Below are 12,889 nucleotides of genomic sequence, written 5' to 3' on the forward strand. Positions count from 1 at the left end.
TAGGGCTGCTCCAATTTAACAGATTAATCGCACCAATTAATCGCAATTTAATCATGCAGAATTAAAAAATGTGTACATATAAAATAAAATCAACTAATAGATGATCTGCATTTTCTCTGCGGCAGTCCAGTCATAAGTGAGCGGAGGCGGGACATAAACAGTTTAAGGTCTTGAGTAGGTTTAACCAATGGGAGAGTCAAAGATCTTCCCCTTGTTATGCTGGTGTCCAATCATGAGTGAGCAAAGGAGGGACATACACCGTTGAAGGTATTCTGCGTTTCAGTTGAAGGTCTTGTGAGTTTAACCAGTGGGAAAGTCAAAGATTTGCCCTGGTTTTGCAGCTGTCCAATCATTAGTGAGCAAAGGCGCGACATAAATATGCAAGGGTAAGCAGTGTAAGAAAAGCTGAATTTCACGCAATATTGATAATATTATAGCGACCGTTATTGAGAATTATATTGATAACTTCAAAGTAATATTTAGAATCGCTTTTTACAAATTAAAAAAAAAATAATGTCATCAGACAACGGAGACATCTTAGTCGATTTGGTTACGAATCAATTTTCAAGAAGAAAATTGGAGATTGTTCAAATACACAGACTGACAGGAAGCGTTCTTAAATGCTTGATTGATTCTGTTGTTTACCTTGGCAAGCAAGAACTGGCATTCAGAGGGGATGATGAAGGCACCAATTCCTCAAACAGAGGGAATTAGGTGGAATTACTATCTCTGATTTCTGACTACAACAGCATGTTAAGCATTTGCTTGTCAATAGCCAATAGTATTCTCAGGTACCTCTGACAAGATTCAGAATGAATAAAAACAGAAACAGTGAGCCAAATACGTAGCTGTAATGGTGGATTAAACAACCAATGATGTCTTGTGTTTAGAGGTATGTGACTGACGGTGGCCCGAAAGAATGGTTGTTCTGTGAAAATGTGTTACTTTTACAAAAATAAAAATAAAAATAAAAATGCTTTTAAAAAGACCAAATTCCCAATGGGCTTTTTTTTTTCTTTTAGATTCTAATGATTTTTTAGTATTACTATGCAGGACAGCCGCTATAAGATCGTTACCTTTATTAAAAATGTGCACAGATTAATCAACTAATGCTCATAAATTAAGCGATCAAAATGTGTAATCGAATGACAGCCCTATGTGAAAGACATTACATATCCATTCTAACTCTTTGAAAAAAAAAATGTACTAATAACAATTGTGTAAAAAGAATCATTACGTTAAAAACAATATCGCAGTTTTATATCCATGATTAAATCAGCAGCTTCAATTTAGTTGTGAGCTTCCTTTTACTGATGTCAGATAAACTGTATTCATTTAGACAACTCTAAAAACTAGTTTTTAACTGGGTACGTTTTCCATACGTGTTCAACATCAGAAATTGATTGTTGTTTACCTTGGATACACTGTACTGTACCATTTCAAACACTCTAATTAGCAAGCCATTAACTAATTAAGTATTAAAAACAATAGCCATTGTCTGTGATCTTCTAGTTACAAACTGCATAAAGCTATTATTGCACTTCTTCAGGTCATGGGACTTTATCATTCTGTATTCCTTCCTAATTGGAGCTCTGTGGTGAAATATGATGTGCAAATTGCCTTATTTAAGGGTTTAAAAAGTGCTAATAAAAAGAATAAATGAACTTCCATGCTTCATTACATCAGGAACATTAAGTATCTTTAATGTGAATTAATTATAGTTCTATAAAGGTGTATTTTTTATGTCAAGTGCAGGATAATTGCTATTATGTCATTTAGAAAAAGAAAGAAAGAAAAAATAAAGAAAAGAAACCCCCAACTGTAATTCAAGTAAATGTTACATCCGAGATTTGAGATAATTTGTATCATGCTGTCTGTCATTAGCATTTGAAGACTCTGGACAAAGGTTATGGCAATTAGACCTGAGTGCATCTTGTATCCCAATGGCATTACAGGAGCTGCGGCCAGATGAAATGTTGGTGTGAGTTCTGGAAATCCTAATTAGGACTGGAGGAGGAGGAGGTGGAGGGGTTAAAGGAGGAAGGCAGAAGATGTGAAAGTAGCTGGATTAATATTCCCAGGGCAAAGCTCCTCATTAGAACAATAATGAGACAATCGGAGAATGCCAGGGGTTTGCCTTATCTCTGCCTCCACTCCTCCCTCATCTTGCTTTTGCAAAATTGTCAAGGATGCCAGTCTAGAAAAAATGCCAAGGCTTTGTGAAATCGGTCCAATCGAGCAAATCTCCTAACAATTTTTAATTAGATATAAGAAATGAGTTGTCCCTCACGTGGTTGGTTTTTGTTGCACTACAATGGCAGTCTGAAGTTTTGAGAGGAGAGGCACGATTGACAAGACAGCAGATCGGACACATTGCAAAGTGCAGGTGCTTCTGGATCCCTGGCAGAACTAGGGTCTTTCCTGCAGATTTCTACCACAAACTTCGGGGCTGTGATGGAGGTGGGCTCCTCACCCCCCCCCCCCCCCCTTCTCTGTAGCCTGTGGTTCCTCCTTCTCTGGTTTCCAGGCAGGCAGCTCCTGCCTCTCTGGCTCTTTCTCTGGCTCTTGGGTAGGCAGCTGCTCCCTCTCTGGCTCTTGGGTAGGCAGAGGCAGCTTCTGTTCCTCTCCTTCTGGTGGTGAAGACAGAGGCAGGTCCTGCTCCAGTGCAGGTAACTCTTGCTCCTGCGGTCGGTAAATCTTGCTCCACTGCCGGCGACTCTTTTTGCGGTGCAGGCCACACCACTTTCGCCAACACTATTACACACATTAACAAAAAGGTTTTACATACTACCTTTTGGGAACTACACAGGTCACTTCATAAATGACAGCCTCTCTCTTCACACAGACTGGAGTCTGCCCTGAACAAATATTTCTGCTTAGTATTATACCTGCCTGTTAATCACAGGCAGGTGATACTCATTAAATCTATGAGCCAGGTGAACCTCATCCTGGCTCCCTCCCGTGGCATTCTGGGTGATGTAGTCCCTCAGTCCCTCCTGGACTACATTTTCCTCTAATCTGTCACTATATATACTGTATATATATATATACAGACGTGCTCAAATTTGTTGGTACCCTTACAGCTCATTGAAATAATGCTTCATTCCTCCTGAAAAGTGATGAAATTAAAAGCTGTTTTATCATGTATACTTGCATGCCTTTGGTATGTCATAGAATAAAGCAAAGAAGCTGTGAAAAGAGATGAATTATTGCTTATTCTACAAAGATATTCTAAAATGGCCTGGACACATTTGTTGGTACCCCTTAGAAAAGATAATAAATAATTGGATTATAGTGATATTTCAAACTAATTAGTTTCTTTAATTAGTATCACACATGTCTCCAATCTTGTAATCAGTCATTCAGCCTATTTAAATGGAGAAAAGTAGTCACTGTGCTGTTTAGTATCATTGTGTGCACCACACTGAACATGGACCAGAGAAAGCAAAGGAGAGAGTTGTCTGAGGAGATCAGAAAGAAAATAATAGACAAGCATGGTAAAGGTAAAGGCTACAAGACCATCTCCAAGCAGCTTGATGTTCCTGTGACAACAGCTGCAAATATTATTAAGAAGTTTAAGGTCCATGGAACTGTAGCCAACCTCCCTGGGCACGGCCGCAAGAGGAAAATCGACCCCAGATTGAACAGAAGGATAGTGCGAATGGTAGAAAAAGAACCAAGGATAACTGCCAAAGAGATACAAGCTGAACTCCAAGGTGAAGGTACGTCAGTTTCTGATCGCACCATCCGTCGCTTTTTGAGCGAATTCTGGGCTCCATGGAAGAAGACCCAGGAGGACTCCACTTTTGAAAGAAAAACATAAAAAAGCCAGACTGGAATTTGCTAAAATGCATATTGACAAGCCACAATCCTTCTGGGAGAATGTCCTTTGGACAGATGAGTCAAAACTGGAGCTTTTTGGCAAGTCACATCAGCTCTATGTTCACAGATGAAAAAATGAAGCTTTCAAAGAAAAGAACACCATACCTACAGTGAAACATGGAGGAGGCTCGGTTATGTTTTGGGGCTGCTTTGCTGCGCCTGGCACAGGGTGCCTTGAATCTGTGCAGTGCACAATGAAATCTCAAGACTATCAAGGCATTCTGGAGCGAAACGTACTGCCCAGTGTCAGAAAGCTCTGTCTCCGTCGCAGGTCATGGGTCCTCCAACAGGATAATGACCCAAAACACACAGCTAAAAGCACCCAAGAATGGATAAGAACAAAACATTGGACTATTCTGAAGTGGCCTTCTATGAGTCCTGATCTGAATCCTATCGAACATCTATGGAAAGAGCTGAAACGTGCAGTCTGGAGAAGGCACCCATCAAACCTGAGACAGCTGGAGCAGTTTGCTCAGGAAGAGTGGGCCAAACTACCTGTTAACAGGTGCAGATGTCTCATTGAGAGCTACAGAAAACATTTGATTGCAGTGATTATATATATATATATAATTATTTTATGGTGTTTAGGAGTTTGTAGAACAGGTGGAGCTAGCAGATTTGAGGTCATGTTGTCACATGGTTTCAATGGAATGAGGAAGGCTGCTGAGTCTTGGCACTTAAGACTCTCCAGACAAGCTCAAATCCAAGCCAGGTAAAGACAGATTTATAGAAAAAACAATGAAAACAATAGAACCCAGAAGCATTCGGAATGATTGCAGACACCATAAAACATTAAAGGATGTGTAAAAGAGAAATGAAAATGACACTTGAAGCTAGTTCCTCTTGAGGGAATGGTATGGTATTCCTCCAGGACAGTTTAAACACATTCATAAATGTGTATGTCAGGACAGCATGAAATGTTCAAACAATCTTGCAATGCTTTTATCCTTCAGCAGCCAGCAGGATTCGTCATTTTTCACCGTGACTTCACAACACAAGCCATGTTAACATTCCTTTTGCCCAAACGAGTTTTAAAACTTCAGCCACCTGCTGAATTTAATGATGTTGTGATACGTGGCAGCCAGTAAACAGCAGGGCTCTCCAATTAGGGAAGCAGAAAAGATGTGTTCCATTTGTATCTGTGTTTATGTGGCTGTATCTGCAGAGTCGAAAGCAAGCCATTTACAGATAAAGTCAACAAGAGGGGGTTCAGGTTCAAAATGATTATTCCGAGCTTCATTTAAAAGGTATTTTGAACCGATTCATCTAGTTTTGTAGTCCTGTTCTTCTTAATGAGTCCTGAAAGGCCCTTTTGGATGGGATATTCTGTGCAGATGTTTCTTTAAATCAAGGAAAATGAACTCCTTAATGTTATCAGCCCAGCCAGTTTGGGAGAGTGAATCAGCCAATGCTCTTTCCCCTGGGAAACAAGCGGCCACTTTTATCTTAACATGCGTCAGTTGCCTGTTTACTGTTTTGAGGCTTCAAGGTCTAATTTAGTTTCTCATTTTGTGACTCAGTTTTTTTTTTTTTTTTTAAATAGAACACAAGAAATCATGAGAAATGTCTGGTTTTATTGAGATTTTATCAACTACAGTGGATCAAGAGTTATGCAATAATACCTGAGACAGAGAGAATGATTGGCCACACTGATCTGTAATGTGGGGGGTATTAATTGCAATTATATGCAAACAAGGTATACGTGTTTCTCCAATACCAGCCAGTCAGTCATCCTAAGGTAACTAAGAACAAATATGCCTCATACTACTTGTTTTTACTAGAATTATCTTTTCTTTCTTTATAGGAAGGAAACTCTTTCAATTCAGTGGCATCTTATCGCAATCTTTCGTTCGAAGAGGTCGTTCAGGAGTTGGTCAAGCAGAAGGAATTGGTGAAAAAGAAGGACGCCCACATTCGCGAGCTAGAGGACTACATCGACGGCCTTCTTGTCAAGGTCATGGAGGAAACTCCCAGCATCCTCAGAGTGCCGTATGAGCTAGCCAAGAAAGCAGGGAAATTTTCCAAACAGTAAAACTAATAAAGATTTCATTTTTATCACAGCGATAAACTCCAATGGACCTGATTTATGTGGTACCTGTTTAACTCTTTCAATACTGCAGGTTTATGAAACTGAAAACTGCAGACTGTGCACAGTACATGACACTATTAGTCTGGTTTCACAGATGCTGATTAGAATTAAAATCGGACCTTAATAAATGTACAGCTATGGTCAAAAGTTTTAACATCATGTAATCAAAGAAACTACAAAATGATGTCGTAAAAGTCTACCGGAAGTTTTCATATGGGAAAACTACAATTAATTGTATAGGGTGATGCAGAACTTTTAGCCATAGCTGTACAATTAATGTAGAAACCTTAATAAATCTGGTCCATTGTGCGGAGGTGTTTTATTAATTTCTTGCTGATTTTATCATTTTAGTTTAAAAAAAACTGTTTGTGGTGGATATGTATAAGTATGTAATGGTTCTTTAGAAAATACCAGACGCTGATTTTTTCTAAGGATTTTTCCAGTAACTTAAAGGAAGAATGAATAAGGAGTACAGAATATAATCATTCTCTCACTTACCTGGCATTCATGTTATTTGGTTTTCAGTTTTTGTTTTGCTTGTTTTTCATCCTTGAAACTTATTTTAAAAAAGTTTGATCTCAGCATGGTTCTTAACAATATTTGCTATACTGAAGACCATTATAATATGCTTGTGGTTCGGATTTAGTATCATCAGTGTGAGACTGAAAGACTCATTACTTCCTGGTAGCAGCAGCGATGAACTCAGCAAGCCCATTCAAAGGCAACTGTCAGCTGGAAAGCTCACACAGGCATAGAAGATGAGACTAATAATCAAATTAGTGTTACTCGCTTACATTGGTCTCACATTGACAACACTTTTTGGGTGGGAACTATCTAAAAGCATCTTATAATGGTCTTTGGCAAAGAACATAGTTTTAGGAAGCTTGTTGAGCTTTTCACAGGTCCAAGGGGGTGGGAAAAAAACAAAAACATGATGTGGGTAAGAAAATGAGGGTGATTTTCAAAGATTTCTCTTCCAAAATATGAATGACCTTTTTTACACATTGGCAATCTCACCTGCAATCCTAAATGTAAAACAGAATAGTCGTCAAAGTCTAGCAGGCATAGATTCATCTCTGCCAGTGACTTTTTCAATAAAACTTTTGTTCTAGATCTCTTGAATCCGCAGCACTTGAGAGGGTCTATTTTAATTCTCTTTACATAGGAAGATCTTCATACTACCCTTTTGAGTATATTAACCACATGTTTTGCAAACCTCATTTCATTGTATTTTTTATTTCTTGTAATAATACATCACCAGGGGGAAAAAATGAGCTGGATTAATAAAGAGTTAGCGTATTTAGATCTCCCACTGTTCAGGTCATTAAAATACACGTCAGGGGTACTGTGTGAGGTAAAAAGGCACATTTTCTAGCATGTGTCAACAGTACTTGGACAGCAACAGGAAACCAATCCAAAATCAGTATTTGCCCTGTATATTGTTATTGAATTGAAACATATACTGTTATATATGAGAACTGTAGCATGTCCATACCTACCAACACACATTTTAAAACAAAAGTGCAACCATGGCAACACACATTCAAGGAACTAAATGTAGAATGTAGTATTGAAAAAAAAAGACACAATGAGTTTTTAAATACAATATGCAGCTGGCATCATTTTTTATGAAAATCCTTATTCATGATTCACAATAAGCCTCAACATCAGTTGCAAATTCAAATTAGAATGAATAACATTGTATTGTTATTGGTATCTACATGAAGGTTTGAATATATTTTTTTAATTAAGCTGCCATAACTGTCAGGATTAGACCTACAGCATTGACCTTTATTTGTCAAACCTCTTGAAACTGACTTGCAAAACAGCCAGATGTCAGCCTTTACGTTATATTACCTATGTCTGGGATGCCAGTTGTATAAAGCACACCAAACGAAAGACAACCCACTTGCGCAAAAGTATGTGTCAGATATTGCAGGTTTTTCTTCGTGTCTTCTGTAAAGCTAACATTGTGCGCTAGTGGAAATTTCTTTGACCTGCAGAAATGCACCTAAAAGAAGTGTTGTTTTTAATTTGTTTCTGTTTAAAACACTGCCCTTCATGACCTTGCTACTTCCAATGTTATTTTTGACCTCACCGGCTGCAAGACTTGGGAAGTGCATAGCAACTGTTTTTTTGCAGGCTGCTTAATGCATATGGACGTTCTTCATATACCACAGAAGCACATTAAAAAATGCTGATGTGCATAGCAAGCAGTAACATGGGATTGTTAATGCCATGGGTGAGGGTCTTGGTAATTAGGATTGTGAAATGCTTGTAAGTTTCACAAAGTGATGTGTTAAAGCTTCCTGGCTGTTCAGAAAGTACTGTACAGAACAGTTTTTGTTTGTTTATTTTGTTTTTTTGTTTCCTGCAACTGACAATTCCATGTAGGTTGTAACTACATGGCAACTACCTTAAAACCATTTAAAAATATTAATTATATTGCAGTCTTACCATATTAGCTGGGTTTTATATGTTTATTTCTTTGATATGCACTTTTACATTGTTCTTAATATAAAGAATTTCATTAAAAGAACATTATTATAGTCTTCCAACACTTAAATCAGATTAGGTCTGAGCAAACTATTAAAACTACCTACTTCCTGTTGAAACTTTATTTGTGTTTGTGCATCTTAAAATACTAAGCTCTACCATTTATTTATATATGACTTTACTATTATAGCAGAATTTATATAGAAATTCCAAACACTGGATATATACTACACTGCTAAAAAAAAATAAAAAAAATAGGTGATAAAAAATAAGGTTCACAAAAAAATACTGTCATTAGTTTAGCTAGCACTAAATCACCATAGTCAATAACAAATAGTTACAGGAAGTGTTTCAAACTTCTGTGTTGTGGTACATTAAACAAACCAAAACAAAAGTTTTAAAATGGATGTTAGAATTCCAAAATGTTTCACAGATAACTTTCCAGAATGTATAAACTAGAAAAAAAGAATGGCTTCCGTTATTTACCATACCTAAAACAAGTGTCAAAGAAAGCTTATTAACTTTGAATGAAACTTAGAATTGAAGTCATAATTAAAAACACAATCTAGAAGAACGTGTACTGTAAGGATGCAGGGGACTGTAAAATATAAAATAATATCAAGTCATATACAATCGTAGCGGACTTAAAGTGCCAAACAAGTGTTTCAGTAGCATCAGTTTAAGTCCATATTTGTTTAGTTATGTAATTCTTGCAAAATGCTTGCAGCTTACCTTTGGGTATGTACGTCTTAAAGGGTGAACACAGACAGTTTTTTTAATGAATTTCTCATACAGAACACAGCTACATATACACATTATTTTTTCTAATTTTATTGAAATCAATAATATACGGTTTTAAAATTGTACAAGACTGTATATACTGCAGTAGATACCAATTGTTAAGGAATTTATATAGACAGAATATATATATTATATTATATTTAAGTAACACCTACCTTTCAGGTTGTGAAAAAATACCAACACTGACGGTATTCTGCAAGACACAGTACACTGCTTTCCAAAAGTACTTAAGCAAATGACTGTTTTCATTTCCATATGAATGTCTAGAGCAATTATTAAACCACTGACTGCTACTACTTTAAAATTAGCTGATGCTTTTTATTAAACTGTGTGTTGCCATCAAGGAGTTTACCAATGTGACTTGGAGAATATTCCTTATTAAATGGTGGGGGCACCTGCAGTCACTGAACCTAGGAGTGAGCTGCTTAAAATACTGAAAGGCTGAATAGTTTGTACTTTGGAATGGACTACTAGACTTAGTTAGCTAGTAAGGCTAATGTTAATGTAAAAAAAACAACAACTGAGAGACTGTAGATGTATTAAAATTATACTGCATGTCCCCAGACGTTTCTGACAACAATTTCCTGTTTGTGTTTATGTATATTTTGCACTACGATATCAAAATGTGTCGGTGGTTTTATTTAATTTCATTAGCTATAAGAGCGCTTTACAATGTCATCTACAACCCCCAATTTCTGCAAGAATGAGCAGGAAAGGAAAACCCAGATGAAACTAGGTGAAGCATACACATGTTTCATCTGGTGTCTTCATCAGTCAGTGTGTTACAGAATGCAGAGTGACATAGGCCTGAATTAAATGAAAGGTTATAGCCTGCTCTAGCCACACATTATAGTCATGGCAGCACTATTATTCTGATTTATCCCAGGCTTCAGTGGTAAGCAGATGTCATGGGTAAACAAAGCTGGTGATCCTCTACTGTAGCAAAAACAAACTGGGTCATGTTGACAAGAGGATATATTTAAATTGAGTGTGGGATACTGCTTCAGTGATGTAGTAGTAGTAGTAGTAGTAGTATTGAATAGTTAAATAGGTTTGGTACTGATTAAAAACTTTTCTCCACTGTTTTTGTATGCTTTCTTATATTCTATATATAAATGTAAGGAGAATACCCCAAACCCATCTATGTCTTTCTTTCTTGGATATTTTTTTAATACAGATTTTTGGGCAATTGTGCCAGAATTGTTATAATCTGTCTGCTGCACTGCTGTTAGATTTAGTTTTCTCATAGTCTCCAACACTGAAGAGGCTTAATGATTCATTTAAAGGATTTATTCCTAGTAAAGCTGTTTCTCAAAAACTGTTCTGCCCAGCTTGAAGTCCAAAAATAATGTTGGTTTCCTGCATTGTTTTAAAACTTTAATTTAATGACTGACTGATCAATAAAGCATTTGATTACTGTAATGTACATGGGCAAACTTTTTGTCAGTGTAGCAGTCTAAAAGGGTCTTTTCCTTTTGCATGTTGGAAAGGGAACAAACCTGTAATGAACGGGACCCTATTTAATTGCTGCACCCTGACACCACTGGCAAGCTGTCATGTATATTGTGAAATCAATTGATCAGTCACTGATTTGAATTAGGGAATATTTCTGCATGGCACAAAAATGATGCTATTGGATTTATGCTGGGCAGAATGGATTTCAGGTACACTATCATTTATTAATAATGTTTACTAGGAATTTATCCTTTCATGGCAGGTCAGATTTGTCATCCATAACTATTAAACACTCAGTAGTGCTGAATTTAGAAATTCTTAAAGCAGACATCGTTCAGTGTCTTCAAAGCATTTGACTTTGAAAGGAGGGTACTGTACTTGATTCAAGTTTTTTTTTTTTTTTTCCTTTGCCTAGGTAAATAAAATACAATTTTAAGTTTATATAGTTTGATATGGGTTTTTAGGTTTCAGTATAGGGCAAAAGAACGGTACATATTATTACCTTGAAAATGTTGCCTTATAAGTGTCTGAACTGTGTATTGCAGCGGAGTCTGTGTCTTTTCTTCTGCTTTGCACATTATTACATTATACGTTCTGCATAATGCAATGCATTTTGTAGTACACTGCGGTAGTCTGTTACATATGTATTGAAGTATTTCACATAACTTGCTGGAAAGGTACTTTGGGGGTGTGCAACTATTTGCAATAGTATCAGTTGTGAAAAGACAATGGGGTGTATGGTTTGAAAGGAAGCTATTGTATTATTTTTAAAAACATTGTTCCGTGAAATGCTTAGCATGTAGCATGGATGTACCAAGAGTATATGAAGGAGACCCACTGAGGTACTGAAATGTAACCAGTTATGTATTTAAATATGAATTGAACGGGTGATAGATATGAAATTATGATTTATGCAATGAAGATGGTTATGCACAAATTAAAAAAAACTGTACCATATTGTTCTTTTAAAATAAACACTGTTCTTCAAGCACAAATACTTGAGTCGTATTTATTGAAACAATAACTCTAGAGGGATAAGTTGTTCTTCGTTTCACCTTAAAAATTGAGGGCTGTGCCAAGATAGGCAGTCTCCTTCAGAGAAACCCAACTTTTTAGGGGTAAAATGAAGAACATGTATGTATATCCCACCCATTCATTAGTCATTCTGCATTGGTAGTAAATGGCTAACATGAAAAGGTAAGAAGGGGGCTGTTGTTATGTACAGCTATGGCCGTACTATTACCATGGTTATACTATGCATTTACCATAGTTTACCTTGGTTTGCCATGTTTTTTTGGTGGGGTTTTTTGGGGTTTTTTTTTTTTTAAATATGCTTTATCATACCTCTCTGGGCTTTACTGTGCTTTCACTATCCTATATTACACTTTGCTCTGCTTTTATAAGGGTGTTTTATTTCCCAAACTGTACCTGCAGCCTGGAAATGCACCAGATACTGTATCTCCTGTCCAGGGCCAGATTAACCTATACACAAATTACGCTGTAGCGCAGGGCCCCAAGCAGAATTGAAGCCCCGTGAGGTCGCCGTTTGTTTGGGACATTTTACAAAATCTGCATGCAGACGGACAGGCCCACATGCACAGGAAGAGAGGCACACAGAAGCTTGCTTTTGGTTAATTGTTGTTCTTTTATGACGGCTAGGCATTTCTTTCTCGATTACAGCATACCTGGTCTCCATCTCTCACACAAGCAGCTTCCTGCAATGTACAATATCAAATGCTCCACGTCCTCTACCTCCCTGGAAAGATCCGTCCCTAGTCCTACATCAGAGGCGTCAGTCTGCAGGATAAAATGTATGAATCAGGCTCAATTTACGCATTCATTTATTTCAGTTTTACGGCCAATTTAAAAACCTGTCCTGTCACAAATGTGCACAGCATGCCTCTTTACATTTTAGAAATTTAATTTTTTCATTTGGGGGTCGGAATTTTAGAAAAAAAAAGGCAGGTGAAGGTAAATGTGTACAAGGCGGGAGGCTGAAGGAAATTCAAATGTGGATGTCTGCAGCCAGCAAGAACGGTTTAAGTCTATAGCGTTTGTTTCTCGCTACAAAAAAAACCCCAAAAAGAAGTAAAGGACTGTCACAAAGACGGCTGCAGTGGATGACGTCAGACCAGAAACAGGAAGTAACACACAGAGACTTGGGGT

General features: G+C 37.2%; 1 protein-coding gene across 1 annotated transcript in view; it reads left to right on the plus strand.

The window, feature by feature from the left end:
- Positions 1-11,718, plus strand: part of LOC117418541 (rab11 family-interacting protein 2) — a 39,407-nt gene extending 27,689 nt beyond the window's left edge. The window contains exon 5 of the mRNA XM_034031700.3: positions 5,687-11,718. Within this exon, the coding sequence (XP_033887591.2) occupies positions 5,687-5,914 (228 nt within the window). The 3' untranslated portion in view covers positions 5,915-11,718. The remainder of the gene's footprint in view (positions 1-5,686) is intronic.
- Positions 11,719-12,889: the final 1,171 nt, after the last annotated feature.

Source organism: Acipenser ruthenus, chromosome 13 (genome assembly GCF_902713425.1).
Source record: "Acipenser ruthenus chromosome 13, fAciRut3.2 maternal haplotype, whole genome shotgun sequence".
In the NCBI taxonomy this organism is placed as follows: domain Eukaryota; kingdom Metazoa; phylum Chordata; class Actinopteri; order Acipenseriformes; family Acipenseridae; genus Acipenser; species Acipenser ruthenus.